At 42.2% G+C, this 18,898-nt stretch overlaps 1 protein-coding gene across 3 annotated transcripts; it reads right to left on the reverse strand.

Annotated features, from left to right (window-relative positions):
* Nucleotides 1-611: 611 nt before the first annotated feature.
* On the reverse strand, nt 612-16,141 carry znf684.L (zinc finger protein 684 L homeolog). 3 transcript variants are annotated; one of them, XM_018235410.2, is made up of 8 exons: nt 15,710-16,141; nt 13,807-14,190; nt 12,925-13,360; nt 8,689-8,954; nt 6,958-7,077; nt 6,221-6,280; nt 3,361-3,508; nt 612-2,047 (listed from the first exon to the last, which is right to left on the reverse strand). In XM_018235410.2, the coding sequence occupies exons 2-8, from the start codon at nt 14,161-14,163 to the stop codon at nt 1,191-1,193; spliced, it is 2,244 nt and encodes a 747-aa protein (XP_018090899.1). In that variant the 5' UTR covers nt 14,164-14,190; nt 15,710-16,141; the 3' UTR covers nt 612-1,190. The 3 variants fall into 3 exon arrangements, with proteins under 3 accessions (XP_018090899.1, XP_018090897.1, XP_018090898.1); XM_018235408.2 differs by having other exon boundaries at nt 13,807-14,207; nt 15,710-16,139; XM_018235409.2 differs by having other exon boundaries at nt 13,807-14,172; nt 15,710-16,134.
* Nucleotides 16,142-18,898: the final 2,757 nt, after the last annotated feature.

Below are 18,898 nucleotides of genomic sequence, written 5' to 3' on the forward strand. Positions count from 1 at the left end.
AAGGGAATGGAGCTTCACTCGTCAACTACGGGGCTCAGCTTCACTGTAGGGAGAAGTATATCCTTGTGGGGGCTGTTTAGTCTTTTTAGTGTAATTATCCTTTAAAAAAGAAAGGCTAAAATTAACTAAGCTTAATCAGAAAGGTCTATATAAATACATCGGTAAACCATCAAAGTAATGCTGATCTGAGTAACACAGCATTTCTTTCCTTCTATTGTGTGCACATGGGCTTCTGTATCAGACTTCCTGTTTTCATCTTAAACCTCCTTGCCCCGGGCGTGAGCATGCTCAGTTTGCTCTTCTTCCCCTCCCTCATCCCTGCTGTAATCTGAGCCCAGAGAGATTCAAGCAGGAAGTGCTGTCACACCAAGCTAGTATGGCAGTTGCAATCCTAAAGAAACAGAGAGCTTCTAGAGCTGTTTAATGGTAAAGCATTCTGCAGAATAAATATTAGTGTTATAGTTTGCACTATTGTGGGTAATCTTGGCAATTATCTGCTTCGGTAGCTTTCCTTCTCTCTTAATGTGGCAGGTCTGACAATTCCCAAAGTTGGACTGGCCTCCTGCCCGAACTCACACCAGCAACTGTAATTTGTTGACCCGAAGTCAGAGTAGCAAGGCAGGCAGCAAGTTTAATGTCATCAATATGTCTTATACCAAGTCGTAGAATGGTAGACAACTACAATGACAACCAATGTTACTTTTTACCAGTTGGATAAATATACACATTTTGCTATAGGCATGAACAGAGTTGTAGCCCCCTCACTTCCAGATCTATAGGTGCCACATCCACACCGACCGATGTCTAAGACTATGAATGGCTAAGAGCTGCTGGAAACTGGCCCCCAAGGCCTATTAACACACTAATGGCTGGCCCAGACATATACAAGCACACTGCTGTATTGGAACAGAACTCATTCTGATTTATACAACATTTTTGATACTCAAATTGTTTTTTTTAACAGAAAATAGATTCAGAAACGACTCCTGCCACCTTATAACTTAGCAATGTGCCAACAAGAAAGCTTTAACATCTACAGTGGCAACAAAGACGAAAGTTCACACCCAACGTACAAATCTCTAGAAAAGTAAAAACAAAGTCAGTTGTTAATACGGCTCCCGTTCTATCCATGCCTCTCCGCATTACATGCAGTCATTGACAACTGTCGTGGCCTGTCCCGTATGTTGCCATTAACTGTTTTTATGGACTTTCAGGTGTTTAAAGAGCGCTGCTTTGTAGGTGAAACACTTGCTGCACTGCGGGCAAGACACAGTCTCTCGCTCATGAATTTTTACATGTTTATTTAACTTGGCCTTTGCCTCAAACTGCCTGCCGCATTTGCCGCATGTAAAACGCGCTTCTCCGGTGTGTTTTTTCTGATGTATGACAAGGCTGCATTTGTGACCGAATTGGGCGCCACATTCTTTACACTGGTAAGGCCTCTCCCCGGTGTGCACCCTTCGATGGATAAGAAACTGAGAGCGATAAAAGAAGCGTCTCCCGCAATCCTCGCATTTGATGGATTTTCGCTTGATGTGCTTTTTTTTGTGTTTTCGGAGTTCAGCTTTGCGAGTGAATGATTTGCCGCACTCCTCACAATCGTGGGTGTTCTTTTTCTCTGGAAGGACTTCAGGTTTCTCGTCCTCATCTTCAGGTCCGACAAACATTAAACATTCGGGAGACAATGTCAGATGCAGGTCAAGCTGACTTTTATTAGGAAAGGTAATGTCACAGCCGTTGCACTTGCGAGGCTCAGTGTCAGGCGGTTCTTGGGTGTCTGCTGGAAGAGGGTTACTGCTTTTTGAATGCTCGGAGGATGTTTCATTGTCGGAGTCACTTTCACTCCGGCTCTTTTTGATGGAACGTCTTTTGGACTTTGGAGCACTGCTTTCTTCATCGGAGGATGAAGATGCGTCTGTTTTGGGTCGATAATTTTGATCTGGGTGCCAATCAGACATGCTGCTGTCATCATCATCATCTTCTTGATCCTCAGACAAAGGGGGGTCAACATAGGGATCATCCAACATATCCTGGTTTGTGGTTTCCTCTGGTGGGGAAAAGAAGTTATGAAAAATTCACCAGCCTTTCAATCTATGTTTCATTGGTTTCCAACATTTGTTCAGGCCACTCTTTGCTCAACAGATTATGGGAATAGAGTAACATTGGGGTAACAGTCACCCTGCTATAGTTCCAGGGGTACTGAGGACACAAATAAGCACTCACCCCAAATCTCACCCTAACTGGCCTTCAGGCTGGGCCCCCTTAGCTCATAACAAGGTTACAGATATATAGAAACATTGGGGTAACAGTCACCCTGCTATAGTTCCAGGGGTACCCAGGACACAAATAAGCACTCACCCCAAATCTCACCCTAACTGGCCTTCAGGCTGGGCCCCCTTAGCTCATAACAAGGTTACAGATATATAGAAACATTGGGGTAACAGTCACCCTGCTATAGTTCCAGGGGTACCCAGGACACAAATAAGCACTCACCCCAAATCTCACCCTAACTGGCCTTCAGGTTGGGCCCCCTTAGCTCATAACAAGGTTACAGATATATAGAAACATTGGGGTAACAGTCACCCTGCTATAGTTCCAGGGGTACCCAGGACACAAATAAGCACTCACCCCAAATCTCACCCTAACTGGCCTTCAGGCTGGGCCCCCTTAGCTCATAACAAGGTTACAGATATATAGAAACATTGGGGTAACAGTCAACCTGCTATAGTTCCAGGGGTACCCAGGGCACAAATAAACACTCACCCCAAATCTCCCCCTAACTGACCTTCAGGCTGGGTCCCCTTAGCTCATAACAAGGTTACAGATATATAGAAACATTGGGGTAACAGTCACCCTGCTATAGTTCCAGGGGTACCCAGGGCACAAATAAACACTCACCCCAAATGTCCCCCTAACTGACCTTCAGGCTGGGTCCCCTTAGCTCATAACAAGGTTACAGATATATAGAAACATTGGGGTAACAGTCACCCTGCTATAGTTCCAGGGGTACTCAGGGCACAAGTAAGCACTCACCCCAAATTTCAGTCTAATTGACCTCTGAACCCCCTTAGCTAATAATTTTCTACATGGTTCAATATGAAATATTGAAAAACAAGTCCACCTGAAAAAGCAGTTCAAGTGTATCCAGGACAACGATAGGAAGTAAGGTAACAGGGACTTCTGTGTATTAAACACTTACATATTTATTCTCACTGTGGTTTAATTTATACTGTACCCTTCTTTGTGCGTATTCCTTGGAAATAAGTGCTGTGTATATTTATAGTGTTGTATAAATACAAATCACATTATTATTCAGCCAAAATCAAGTCTGGGGGATTTGATGCGTTTGTGTTGCCTTACCTTCTCCCCAATCTTCGGGGATTTTAAACTGAGTGAAGGGAAGATGCTCATCCATCAGTAAATTAAGGTAGCGGTCCCTGTGTTCATCTAAATATTCCCACTCATCCATTGAGAAATAAACAGCTACATCCCCGCGTTTAATAGGAATCTGAAGTAGAAGAACACAGGTTAATCCATATAAGACATGCCTAAGAGTCAGCTCTACATTATGGACATGTTAAAAGGAACAGGACGTATAGGAAACTGGTTATATAAACAGGTGGATTAAAGGAAAACTAAACCCTAAAAATGAATTTGACTATAAATGCCATATTTTATATACTGAACTTATTGCACCAGCCTAAAGTTTCAGCTTGTCAATAGCAGCAATGATCCAGGACTTTAAACTTGTCACAGGGGGTCACCATCTTGGAAAGTGTCTGTGACACTCACATGCTCAGTGGGCTCTGAGCAGCTGTTGAGAAGCTAAGCTTAGGGGTCGTCACTAATTATCCAGCAGAAAATGAGGTTGGTCTGTAATATAAGCGGATGCTACAAGGCTGATTATTAAAATCTGGTGCTAGTGGCACTGTTTCTGTGCTGCCATGTAGTAATTATCTGTATTAATAACTGATCAGCCTTATATTGTTACATTTATATTCTATGTGTACTGTATATTGTGAGCGAGTCCCTAAGCTCAGTAAGTGACAGCAGCACAGAGCATGTGCAGTGAATCAGCAGAAAAGAAGATGAGGAGCTACTGGGGCATTTTTGGGGGCACAGATCTTTACTGCTAAAGGGCCGAGGTTCCCTTGGGCTGGTACAGAAGCACAAAACATAATGTACAACATTTCTACCTACTTATTTTTTTTTTAAAGTCTTTATTTTTGCATTTAACAATAAACCAAATAATATTGGAAAGAATATAAAAAAAAAGTGTGGAGTGGTTGGTTTGTGGGGGTAGGGAGGGGAGGTTCGTGGTTGGGCCACCCATTGGCCAGTCCTGTGTTTTATGCTATACCAGGTAAGTTAGTCCATATCTGTGGTGGTTTCTTGACACAAAGTCCATGCGTCCAAAATTTAAGCAAATTTTTCCTCTACTCATATAGTCTATACATGGGGAGTGCCTCGTTGATCAATTTTTTCCATATTGCTACCGTAGGAGGGTCACGGAGTTTCCACTTAAGTGCAATAGCTTTCCTTGCATAAAAAAATAGTAACCGTAACATTTGTTGTTTAGATAGTTGTGGAATTAACTGGTCTATATGACCCAGCAAAAAAGATTCTGGCGATTTGACCGGAGGAAAGTCCAAGTAGGTTTGCAAATACAAAGCCACATTCTCCCAATAGGCAGTGATCACCGTACAGGACCAAAAAACATGCATAAAGGTACCTGGGTCTAGTCTACATTTATAACACAAATTATCTGGGGTCAATCCCATATGATGCAAATGCACTGGTGTGTATTACAATCTATGTATCATCTTATGCTGTATAAGCCTATCCCCAATACTAATTACTGTATGAACAAAGGTTTCTGTTATGTCATCTAGATCCAGGGTAGAAGTAGGGTTGTCTTGCATCCATTTACTATAGCACTTTGCGTACGGGTTACCTCTTTGAGAGTTTAGCAGGTTATATAATTTGGACAATATTTTTTTCTTCTCAGGTATCTTAAGCAGAGTCTCCAAAGCTGGTGTTTCCATTAAGGGTACACATGGGAACTGGGCATTCAGGGCATGTCGGACCTGGAGGTACCGATAAAACATGGTGTGCGGTAATTGAAACTCCTGACATAATTCTGCGAATGACTTCAATGTCTGGTTCTTGTATAGCTGGCCCTAATATTTGATTTTATATGTTGCCCATATCTGTGGGTCTGGTATTGTTTGTAAATGTGTCAGGGATGGGTTTAGCCACAGTGGTATGTTGGGCGATATTTGGGGAGTGCTAGGTTTGTTTAAAGCCAAAGCTTTTTTCAGGCAAGTATACCTGTACGAAAGGTGGAGAGTGACCACCCGTTCTGGGTGATGCCACGAAATGGCAAATTAGCTAGTGATTCAAAAGATCCCGCCACTGTGGCAGCACTTATGCTGGCAGTGTCCTCTGCCGAGGGGTTGAGCCGCCCTGGCACGTCGGTGAGTTGGGATGCTAAGTAGTATATAAAGAGATGTGGCAGGGCTAGACCCCCAAGCTCCTTAGGTGCAGTTAGTAATGCTAGTTTAATTTGCGGCTGTTTGTTTGCCCATACAAATGATGACACCATGGAGTCCAGCTTGGAAAACAATGCCGCCAGCATTACAGTAGGTGCATTCTGAAACATATACAACAGTTTAGGCAAAATAATCATTTTTACCATATTAACTCTGCCTATTAGGTTGAGTGCTTCTGAGGAAGTGGCGAGACTCCACGAAACGCGTCAAGCGTGGGGTATATGTCACAGCTATGATATACATGCTTTTAACTATATTTAATAAATGACGATTTTATGAAGTCAGCTGCCGCAACGCTCCGCAAGTTCTGTTATGCGTTCATATTAGGTTGAGTGGAAGTGAGGACCACAGTGAAAACTTATGGCAGATGTCAGCTATTACTGGATCTATATTTAAGGCCGTAAATTGGGAGATATCAGGGTGAATGACTATTCCCAGGTACTTGAATTGATACACCTGCGAGAGTGCCTGTGTTTGACTTAACGGTCTTTGTAAAGATGTGCCCATGTGCAGAAGTGTGGATTTGGACCAATTAACTGTAAAACCCGATGCTTTCCCAAATAGATTGACAACCTGCAGCATTTTATTAAGTAACTGGTGTGTTACCCTACTTCTTTAATTAGGCTTTAGTTCTCCTTTAAAGGTACAGCTCTAGCGTAAAGGCGTACCTCTCCATTCATCTGGTTAATACCCCTCTGGATGGAATCTTTCTTCACCACTGTCCATTCCTACAGAATAAAGCACACAACATCAGACCAAAGAGCAAACTAAAAACTAAATTTCTTTTGTAGGGAGCATATCCGCCTTCAGTGGGAATTGTAAGTCAGAAGGTCCGTGGCAGAGGGGCCTGAGATGATCAAGAACATTTCACAGATTGGGAATAGGGTGGGGCCTGCTCATGAACGGGTGGACCTTAATTAAGGTTTTGTCATAAAGAGGAACTGGTCAATGAAGACCAGGGGCATGGTGGTGACTATGTGGCCCCATTTTATTTGGCAGGTTTCACTACTCAAGGTGACCAGGCAGCTAATAATTGCCCCCCTGGCTATCTTAGTGCAGAGTCCTATAATTACTAATGGTGAACTGTAATAGTGGCAAACATCTGTTTCTGTGATGGCCCACTGCAAATTTTAGAAGATTTAGACAAACCAAACTAGATTTAGCAATTGATGGGGACATCAGGCTGCCATAACACTCAGGCATGCTCACTGTGCAACATAAAGCCAAACCGAGAATCCCATCTAGCAGCCATGGCAAGCACAGTGAGTGAGCCAAGCCAATCTGCCATAAATGTAGCTGGCTCCCCCTGTAAATTGTTGGTGTTACTCTTCCTTAAAGAAGCCATCGGTTCTCTGGCAGAAGTTACGATTATCTCTATGGCCTGTTCCTCCCCAGCCTCGTTCACCTGCCCAGTCAGCAGGTAGATAACCTCCAGCGCTTCATTCACGATCCTCTCCGTCATTGGTTTGTTGTCTAGGATCCTTTGATACACGGGAGAGTTATTCAGATGCTGCAACAGTAGAACCTAGTGGAACAGGTGAGACGGGAAAGTAGAACATATTTGTTTTTATTATGTGGAGGAGCAAGAAGCAGATTTTTTGCTAACTAGTATACAGTACACATTTACTTCTGAGCCAGCTGCCTGGCATTGAGCTCTACAGCACAGACAAAATGTAGAACAATATTTAACAGGTAGATAATATGGCCAAAACAGGACTATACTGAATGCAGATGTCTCTGTCAGTTTATATACAGTACTCAAGCTTGCACCACCTTGTTTATAAATAATGCCGCCTCGCTGTGTGAGGCTGGGTGAAAGCGGCATAGAGTCCGGAGCAAGTTAAAGGGGTTGTTCACCTTTGAGTTAACTTTTATTATGACGTAGAGAGTGCAGCGAGACAATTTGCAATTGGTTTTAATTTTTTATTATTTCTGTTTTTTTCTTTAGTTATTTAGATTTCCAGCTCTCCAGTTTGCAGGTTCAGCAATCTGGGTGCTAGGGTCCCTATTACCCTAGCAACCATGCGTTGATTTGAATAAGAGACAGGAATATGAATAGGAGAGGGCCTGCACAGAAAGGGGAGTAATAACTAGAAAATGTGCAGCCTTACAATGCATGTGTTTCTTATGAAAGCTGGAAAGTCAGTAATAACTAAAAAATACTATCAAAAAATAAATAACGAAGACCAACTGAAAAGTTGCTTATAATCAGTCACTCTGTAACATACTAAAAGATAACAAAGGGGTGGTTCACCTTTCGGTGAATACTTAGTAAGTTATAGAATGGCCAATTCCAAGCAAGTTTTCAGTTGGTCTTCTATTTATTTACTTTTATAGTTTTTGATTTATTTGAGGGGGGTACTTTAGTAACAGTCAATAAGGTTGTTTCCTGCACTTGCAAGCAAAGAACTGTAATGTGGGTATTTTGTTCAATGGGTAAGGGGTACTTGGGAGATATAAGTTGGTTACAGGAGATCGCAACAGAAAAAGGTTTAGAAACACAAATAAAAAACAGTGATGGCAGCTTGTAATGGGAGGGGCAGTGAGCCTATAACTGAAACGGGGTTGTACAGGCACGGGACATGTTATCCAGAATGCTCGGGACCTGGGGCCTTCCGGATAGTGGATATTAACGTAATTTGGATCTACATAGCTTAAGTCTACTAGAAAATCATGTATGCATTAAATAAACCCAATAGATGTATTTGCTTCCAATAAAGATGATGATATCTTAGTTTGGATCAAGTACAAACTACTGTGTTATTATTACAGAGAAAAAGGAAATTTGGATTATTTGAATAAAATGGAGTCTATGGAAGACAGCCTTTCCGTAATTCAGAGCTTTCTGGATACTGGGTTTCCAGATAACAGATCCCATACCTGTACTAGAAACAGCAGTGGTGTGTAAATCATGCAGTAGACTGAGCTAGAAGACTCAGACGGTCACTTCTAGGGGTAAGGCAGTAACGTAACTAAAGGGGGGCTGGAACTGCACGAAATTGCGCGCGAGCTGCCGGGGGCCCTGAGGGGGTGCGAGCCCTGGCCCAATCGCACCCCCTGCTCCCCCGGTAGTTACGCCACTGGGATAAGGAGAGAAGTTTTAAATCAGCTATATTGTGCATCTCCTTTCACTCACCAATACTTTCTCCACTGAAGACCACGCTTGGTCAGCTTCCAAGTTCTGGAGGAAATTCTTCTGATATAAGTTATCACTTTTGGAAGACAATTTTGTCCAGAACCAGGGGGGGTAAATGTCACGAGGAAAGAATTCATTGAGGTTCAAATGTCCCAAGGGCTCATCGGGGTTAAGGGGACGACAGTGGTAGTGGTGATCGTGTTCGACTTTCCAGGGTTCACCATCAAAATTGGACTCAAATTCAGGCCACTGCACCCCCTTGTCAGCTGTGAACATGAAATGATTGGTCACTGTGCCGGCATTTACTATTATAATGCTAAAAGTATTCATTAAAGCAGAAGGAAAGCTACAGAGGCAGTTTATTGCCAATAGATTAGAGACAATAGTGCAAGCTTGAAGGCTATATTTATTCTGTAGAATATTTTACCATACATGAGTAAAAAGCTCTAGAAGCTCAAGCTCTGTTTGTTTAGGATAGCAGCTGTTATATTAGCTTGGTGTGACATCACTTCCTGCCCGAGTCTCTCCCTGCTCACTTATAGCTCTGGGCTCAGATTACAGCAGAGAAGGGAGGAGGGGGAGAGGAGCAAACTGAGCATGCTCACGCCCGGGGCAAGGAGATTTAAGCTGAAAACAGGAAGTCTGATACAGAAGCCCATGTGTACACAATAGAAGGAAAGAAATGCTGTGTTTCTTTTTACAGAGGACTCAGAGCAGCATTACTTTCAGGGTTTACTGGTATATTTAGGTGGACCTTTCTGATAAGGCTTACTTAGTTTTAACCTTTCCTTCTCCTTTAAGCCAAGATGACATTTTCTAAATACGCAGAAATAACTGACCTTATGTCTGATCTGACTGTCATTTACCCACTGTGAAGTGGAACTGAAGGCTGGTCTGATGTGGGCTGTTTGTCTTCTTCTTAATCAACATATCGAGTTTTAAGGGCAATGACAGACAGGATGTTTTGTAGCCCTCAATTAATCTGGGCAACAGCAGGCAACAAAATGCCCCTTATCTCCTTTCCACCGGAAATGCGAATCGCCACTGGCAAAACATACATGGCAAATCTACTTACCAAAGGAGCCCAAAGTTTCATCTCAAGGAAACGTTTGGAAACGTTTGGTTCACCTTTAAGTTAACTTAGTATGTTATAAATAAAAATGGGCAATTATAAGCAACTTTTCAATTGGTCTTCATTATTTATTTTCTATAGTTTTTTAAAATTATTTGCCTTTTTCTTCTGACTCTTTCCAGCTTTCAAACAGGGGTCACTGACCCCACCTTAAAACAGTACCTCTGTAAAGCTACAAATTTATTATAATTGCTACTTTTTATTACTTCTCTCTCTCTTCACGCCATCTCTTATTCATATTCCAGTCTCTTATACAAATCAGTGCACGGTTGCTAGGGTAATTTGGAAATGGCAAACTGGAAATTTGTTGGATAAAAAGTTAAATTACTCAGAAACCACAAATAATAAAAAATGAAAACCAATTGCAAATTGTTTTCGAATATCACTCTCTACATCATACTAAAAGAGAACTCAAAGGTGAACAAGCCCTTTAAAGGAACAGTAACACCAAAAAATAAAAGTACATAAAAATATAATGTAATGCTGCCCTACCCTGGTACAAGTGATGTGTTTGCTTCAGAAAGACTACTATAGTTTATATAAACAAACTGCTGTGTAGTCATGGGGGCAGCCATTCAAGCTGAAAGAGGAGAAAAGGCACAGGCTACTTAGCAGATAACACATAAACTCTGTAATAGAATACAATGGGATTCTACAGTGCATCTGTTATTTTAATATGTAACCTGATCCTTCAATGGCTGCCCCCATGGCTACAGATCGCAATGTTTATATAACTATAGTTGTGTTTCTGAAGCAAACACACCAGATGTACCAGTGCAGGGTAACAGTCCATTATATTTTAATTACTTTAAAACAATTTTCACATTTCACTTACTTTTTGGTGTTACTGTTCCTTTAACTGGTAGAGAGAAAACAAGGGACGCTTTGTTCTCTGCTGTAGCCCAGATTAATTGTGGGCTACAAAACATCCCATGTGTCATTTCCCTAAGAAAATGTCATTGTCCTATGTATGGCCATATTAAAGGGGCAGTATACCCCAATGTTCAATGTAAGTGCAATGGAACTTGGACTAAACATAATTTTTGCTACGTACCTATGATTTCTTGAGCTAAAAAGGGCAAGCAGGGAAACTGAAGCTTCGGTGAGGCAGAGAATTAGATTCCCAGTGCACAGATAATCCCACATCATAATAGAACCCTGCTAACAAAACAGTCACGGCAAAGGGGGAAGGGATGGGGGTGTATACTGGTAATCTAATCCTCTACCTCACAAGGATGAAACATGGGAAAGATTATTTTTGCCAGTTTAGCTCGAGAGATAAAACAAGAGGTTAAAGGAAAACTATACCCCCCCCCCCAAACTATGTAGGTATCTATAAAAATAAATATATTGCACAAAACATTCCGTATCAAAAATCCTGCAAAATTTTTGTAAACATTTACTTTTCTATCCGTATGTGCCATTGGGTAAAACCAAAATAGAAAATTGGGATTATATGATTCACAGTGCACATAAACTAACAACGGACACATATACATGTTAGTTCACATGAGCCAATGAATGGACAAAATGTTGTCTTTTACTCCTACACTTCTTCCGTGTACATTTTCGAAGTATTTATGGTCAGGTGATCTGTGAGGGAGCACAGAAAATATCAATACAAATGGGGGCTCAAGGTAAGAGATGTAAAATATTTACAGTAGAACCCCCATTTTACGTTTTTTCAGGGGAGCAGAAAAAAAATGGTGTAAAATCCAGGAAAATGTAAAATCAGGGAAATGTATTATGCATAATATATAGGTGGGACCACAAAACAACAATGTAAAATGAGGGAAAACTTTAAATCAGGGGATGTAAAATGGGGGTTCTACTGTATCTTTTTTCCAGTTTGGTGAGATTCTTTAATAGGTGACTTAAAGGGGTTGTTCACCTTTGAGATGTAGAGTGATATTCTGAGACAATTTGCAATTGGTTTTCATTTTTTATTATTGAAGGTTTTTGAGTTATTTAGCAGCTCTTCAATTTGCATTTTAACCAATCTGTTAACTAGGGTCCAGATTACCCTAGCAACCATGCATTGATTTGAATAAGATATGGCAAACAAGTAGTCAGCACAATTCTCACTTCCTTGCAGCGGCAGTAAACGTTCTTCATTGGCCACTTTCCATTGGCATCACAATTGGGTAAGTATTTTGAACAGCAACACCAAACTTTTCTTATTATTTTAAAAAGCCTCTATTTGTGCTTTAGGGCATCACAGCAACGTTTCAGGCCATGCAGCCTTTTATCAAGCTTGATAGCCCTAAAGCACATATAAAGGATTTTTAAAATAAGTAGAAAAGTTTGGTGGTGCTGTTCAAAATACTTACCCAATTTATATGAATAAGAGACTGAAATATGAATAGGAGAGGCCTGAATAGAAGGATCATTAATAAAAAGTAACAATAACAATACATTTGTAGCCTCACAGAGCATGTTTTTAGAAAGGAGTCAGCGACGCCCATTTGAAAGTCATAAAAGGCAAATAACTATAAAACTATAATAAATAAATAAAGATAACCAATTGAAAAGTTGCTTAGAATTGGCCATTCTATATCATAATAATAGTTACCTTAAAGATGAACCACCCCTTTAATAATATGATACATACTATCTGTTGGTTAACTAATTATTCTGGGGGTATAGGTTTCCTTTAAACAACAAGCCCTATTTGTTGCACTCATGTTGAACAAGGATAAGGGGGGTGGGGGGGGACACATTGCCCATTTAATTGCCATCTATCACCCATGTAGGCTTCCAGCCTCATACGGGGTAAAAACACAGAATATAGGGTGCAGTGCATGAGAGTCAACTAAGTACCCCCTTCCCCCGGAACATAACACAATGGTGGGTAGCCCTGTGCCAAATATCTAAAAATATATACGATAGTATGGTAAAAATATGTATACAAAATCAACCCGACAGATCCACTTTAACTGCAACCTATTGCCCCATGATGCTACATTAAGATAAGGGGGGACCTCTGCATTGTCATTTCCATAATTTGGATCCATGCTTTGTACGATGTATGAACCGGCTGTAAATGTCTAAAACGTGAACTTCATGGCTGTCCCATTAAGTGGCCTCGATGTGATGGTACTGACCTGTTTCACATGATTTTTTTTCAGGTTTAGGAACGCTTGGGGGAGTCTGTTCTGAAGTTGCAGTAGGTGCAGAATTCTGTCCTGCTGAAACTGGCACCTGGGCTACCATCAAAGGGGGCCAAACATTCCAAACAAGCTGTTGTTGTGCCTGTGGTCTGCTTGGGAAAATTGTTGGCATGGCATTTGTCCGAAGAATGGCTCTGCCTTCTTGAAAGATATAACAGTCCGGGGGGAAATGGGCAGAGCACATGCAATAATCATAACTCCTCCTCCTTTCCAGCACTTTTTGAGCAAAGGCGTCAATGTTGCCAAAATCTTGGCCAGTCTGACACAACCACTGCTTTATCCTTTGCAGATTGTTGGGAAATGTATGAAACAAAACACCGCCAATTGGCTGGCGGCAACCGTTGACTATGCATTTCGGCCACACTTCACCCTGAAGGACAAAATTTAAAAAAACCCACACAAATGCATTATTAGCAATTGAAAAACTAAATGCCATTTCTAAAGTTTGCTTTGTGGAAAGCCTACCTGGCTGACCTTTGTTATTAAGGTGGCCAAATACAGGCCAATAAAATCTGAGGACCCAGTCCCTCCAAATTGAGTTGACAGCTCATTGGCCTGTGTATGGGGCCCTCCCAACTCATTTTCTGCAGAAAATCAGGCAAAGTTAGGAGATCACATTGTGCATAAGCTGCATCTATGCAGTCCTCACCCGATGGATATTCCTAGGCCCTCAGTAAGATAAGATCATTGGTATATTATCCTAATTTAGCTCATGTTGTTGGATAAAGATCTTCACGCAACTTCACCAAACGAGAGTATAATACAATGCATGCCCCGCTTTAGCCAGTTGTGAAACACTGCAAACGTTCCCCCTACCTCACATCCTGATGAATTGGGAGGCGAAAGAAAATTCTGCTGATTGGTCGTTGACGAGCTCAACCCTGGGAACATGGTTGGGATGGCATCTGAGCGAAGAACCAGTTTAGCGTCCTGCACGATGTAACAGTTGGGGGTGAAATGGGCTGAACACATGCGATGGGAATCCGTTTTCTTTCGCTTTCCCTCCACGACCTTTTGCGCTAAATAGTCGATTTCGTCAGTCGTGAGACCGATCTGCTGAAGCCATAGCTTTATCCTGGACAAATCATTGGGAAAGGGGTGCAGAGCCACCCCATGGAGATTTGATTTCTTGTAATTGAAATGCACACAATTGCTCACCACACAATGCGGCATGTTCCTGACCTGCAAAGGAACAGGTGACTGCTTCAATTGTAGGGCTTACAGGAGAGAGAGAGAAGAGAAGAGAGAGTGAGAGAGAGGCACCCAAGGGGGTAAACCTTCCGCTATTAGATTCACATGAGTACAATTTCATTCATCCATTCCAGGGCAATACCATTTAAACAGTTTGCAGATAGAATAATCTAGTTCCAGAACAGGTTTCTCGTTGCCAGAGTAACTGACCCTAGCAACCTGATCTTTTGAAATACCAAATTGAAGAGAGGGAAAAATGGAAATGATTACAAAGCCACAAATAACTTGCAAGTTGTCGAGATCAGAGGTATCATTTTCCTTTAAGCAGAAATAAACAACTCAGTGGGCTAGGGACAAAATGCTTAAAGTCAGTCCCATTCATGTATAGAAAATGGGGTCACCTGTGGAAAATTGTACTTCCTCATGGGTGACAAAGCCCCCCAAAAATTCCTTTTTCACTGACGCCATTGGGAGTGGTTACACATAAAACACTTCAGTTGTGTAATCGTGCAGTTTGCAGAAAGGCGTAGTTTTCTCACAATTTAAGAGTTTAACCCGCATCAGCTCCAGTCGTTGGCAAGGAAAAGGTATTTTTCAGCCCATTTGTTCCCCCTGAGGGAAGAACTATTAGGGCAACGGTAGACCGTCAATGAAGTCAATAACCTGTGGTAAACCATACGCGTTGTTTTGGTGAAGTCGCCCAATGTTTTCTCTTGAGGCAACTTCAGGAGACTTCAGAAAGCCAAAGTACCGCATATGTTTTACCACCTGCGATTCACATTATCGCCTGTGCAAAAGCATTGGGAGGAGATTAGTCGCATGCAGAAGAGGAGATTTGTTGCGGACGACTAATCTCGTCTACTATTGCCCTTACCTGTGGACGACAAAGAGTCCTGTGTGTCACTGGCAACAAGGCACTTGTCTGCAAACTTGGGTACACAAGTGAATAGGGTGGGGCAATTTCATTGTCACCCGACAGGGTTACTACTAGGGTTGCCACCTTTTCTGGAAAAAAATATCGGCCTTCCTATATATTTATCTTTTTTCCCTATTAGTAACATTGGGATCAACTATCATTTTTACCGGCCAGGTGGCAACACTAGCTCCTACTTGTTGTGGCGACAAAATATTCAGAATTTTATTTTAATTAGTGCTCAAACATTTCGGTGTACCTGCAGTTAAAGGCGATATCTTCTCATAGTTATATACACCTGCCTGCGTGGTAATGCTCTTCCACGTACCACATGTTTCAGAGTCATTGAGGCTTTTAAATAATTTTTAATTAACACCCCCCCCCCTTTAAATAATGAAGTGGGCAGATATTGTAAATACAAACCTACCCAGACCCACCCAAAGGCCACCTACAACAAGGAGGATAATGTAAGCAGTGTTGCAAGTGGCCATTAAAAGCAGGTCCTTAAAGTCCAACAATCTGAGTGCCTTCTATTCCCAATGATGCACATGATTCTAGGGCTATAAATGTCATAGGTTGGGTGCCCCTGGTTTGCTCCACCCATTGAGTACTCACCCCTGATTCCTGTCTTCTGATTGAAGTATCCTTCTGTGCTGCAACTCTAAAATCCAAGTGGGCAGGACCTTAACAAACGAACATGGCGCCTCACTATCACTTAAAATCTTAACCGGATACGGAAGACAAGCATAGTTCCCAGTGCTTTACTCCCTGTGTGACCCAGCCCGCAGGAATGAAAGTGGAAGGACTGTGAATTGTTACTGAGAAATTGGTTCGTCCCAAAGGCAGGGCAAAACCACATAGCACACCCACCCCTCTGTTTTGTTATGAACAGATACTGCCTTGCTGAGGAGGAAGGATTACTGCAACGAGCCCGGTTGTTGCTAGCCTGCGGCGCGTGGAATTCTGGGAGTCGTAGTCTTTTCTCAATCTCATGAGTGCGTTTCTGATCAGGGCGAAACTGCAACCCCCAGAATCCAATACTTCCTAGAAGTGAGCATTGGGACTGGAGCGCCAAAGCTGAAAGAGGCATAGGTAGAGCGTGCAAGGAAAATATGTCACAGAAATAAATAAAGGCACAGTAGCAGTGTTAGAAATATGGAATTCACCACCTGCATGGCTGCACATAAATCATTTGTCTGAAGGATGTATCTAAATGAATGTCTAATTAGCCATTGGGGCTGTGAGTCCTGGATTTGTTTATCCTGGGAATTGCCACTGTGCCATCCTGCTATGAGTTCTGGCAGAATTATTAGGCCATGTTCATTTATATTTTATAGATTCACCCAAGGTGTAGCTGTAAAATGGGGAGTGGTTTATTGGGGAGGTTGTCTCCCAAAGTGGGCATGGCTTTAACATTTTGCCTTGGCACACTGCACATCTCCATTGTGGGTGTGGCTTCTTGTTGTGGGCAGAGCTTAAATTTTGCCGCACTTAGCACCCATTCACATTTTTGTGGCCAATTCAAGCACTGGTCATAACCCATCCCACCCAACTCTCCCACTTTTCATTGTACAGCCCACTTTCCAAGATCCTCTTCTAAATGTTCCATATTGCCCTTAATTGCTCTGCTCTTCCACTGTGGAACACAACCATGAGTCTTAGGATTTCTTTTTTTTACTTTGGAATAAGAGGATCCTACTAGTGATTTGCGGGTCAAGAATTTCTCGACCCGCACCCGACCCTAACCCGCCCGCTCCCTACCCAGGCCCGCTGCTCCCCTTTATTTATAGACCCGCGCCCACCCCGCAGTGACGTCAAAAAAGGGGCAGGCGGAAGTCTATAAATTCCGGCGCCAGAAGCCGGCAGTACTAGGTCGCGGTCGGGGAGAGCAGGAGAACAGCTCCACCCGCGACCCACGCGTTTTGTCCAGGGGTCGGCCCGAACCCGCCAGACCCGTGGGCCTCGGGTCGGCCCGCACATCACTAGAGCCTAGTGTTTTAATAAGTAAATTTGTTACAATTTACTTAATTTAGTTGATACATTTCTCAGCAGCATCTGTGGAACATTAGCAACTATTGTATCAATTCTGACAGCTGTCTGACAACTCAGGGATGCAGCTCATCAGAGCCAAAAATAAGAAATGTATCAACTGATGTATCAATTTAGAATAGTTACAGAGTCGGTGACCCCCCCCCACACACACACAGCTGCATTAGAAAGACATGAGGTGAAAAATGAAATTAGAAATGGAAAACCAGTCACAAATAAAAGGTAATTGAAATTTTTTTTATTTCCGGTGAACTGGAAAAAAAAATCTGAAAAAGATAACTGAACTGAGCCAAAAATTTGATGCCAATATGACATGTAGCTTTTTCTCCAGTGTCATAGATTCCACCATCTGAAATTTTAATGTACTGACTGCATGCCCCATCTTAGCAATATTATTGTTTTGTGTGCCCTAATTCTTTCATTGATCATGCTTGATAATTTAGCCTTCGTAGATTCCACAGTTCAAGTTTCCCCTTTGATTTTTGCCATATGTTCCATGCAGCATAGGACTGACATTATCAAAGGGTCCCTAGACACAGCCCCTCTCCTACCTGATCAGTACATGTACAGTGTAGGTGCATTTTACAAAAACAGGGAATTTTTTTTTGTTTATAGGTACCTGAGGGAAGCCCCCTACAGCGCTAGCCCTTGGTAGTGATTATATAGAAAATATGGCCCTGGGGTTATTACTAAGGGCAATGGTCTCTGGAGGAAACTTCAGTCGCGATATGTTACTGCCATTGATTTCAATTATTTCAAATGGAGAGGCGTTTTCAGGAGATTTGTCGCCCGAAGTTCTCTGTTGGCCACTGTCCTTAAATGGTTAAAGGAGATCCATGGAGAAACTAGAAGCAGATATTAAAGGTCTCTGACTGGGTTGTTGCAATATCCCTCCTGCCAAATATTATTAATGAGCAACATGGGAAACTACCCTGCTTTAATGGCCTAAGCCAGTGATCCCCAACCAGTAGCTCATGAACAACATGTTGCTCTCCAACCCCTTGGATGTTGCTTCCAGTGGCCTCAAAGCAGGTGCTTATTTTTAAATTCCAGGCTTGGAAGAAGTTGCAGCATTGATCTGACGCGACACGACTGTCGGATGCAAACACTGTACGATGTGTCTGCATCCGACAGTCATGTCGCGTCAGATCAATGCTGCAACTTCATCCGATATTTCTATCTCTTACCTTATTTCTGTTGCATACGTTTTGTCGCAGCTCGTCAGATTGTGCCGCAAACGTCCGTGTAGTCCTACCCTCAGTCAGTGACTTCAACAAGGTTTGCAATTGATCCTCAGCATTCAGCAACAGATATGACCCATGTGCCCCCCCTCAAGTCTCTGATTTTCAATTACACTGTTTACACTGCAAATAATTCACTCTACCATATAAAATTAATTTTATTCCTGAACCAAGTGTATTTTTTTTATTTGTAATATTGGTGTGTAGACAGCCATCTCAGGTAATTTTGCCTGGTCATGTGCTTTCAGAAAGAGGCAGTGCTGCACTATGGGACAGCTTTCTGATAGGATATTGTTTTTCTACATAATGTAACTGAAGGAGTCGCAGTGGGACATGGATTTTTACTATTGAGTGCTGTTCTTAGATCGACAGGCAGCTGTTCCCATAGTTCTGTTGTTAAGCTGCTGGGGGGGGGGTGTGGAGGGAGAGGATGATGTCACTCCAACTTGCAGTACAGCAGAAAAGAGTAAATTAAATTTATTAGAGCACAAGTCACATGACTGGGGGCAGCTGG

This window comes from Xenopus laevis, chromosome 9_10L (genome assembly GCF_017654675.1).
Source record: "Xenopus laevis strain J_2021 chromosome 9_10L, Xenopus_laevis_v10.1, whole genome shotgun sequence".
Taxonomy (NCBI): Eukaryota; Metazoa; Chordata; class Amphibia; order Anura; family Pipidae; genus Xenopus; species Xenopus laevis.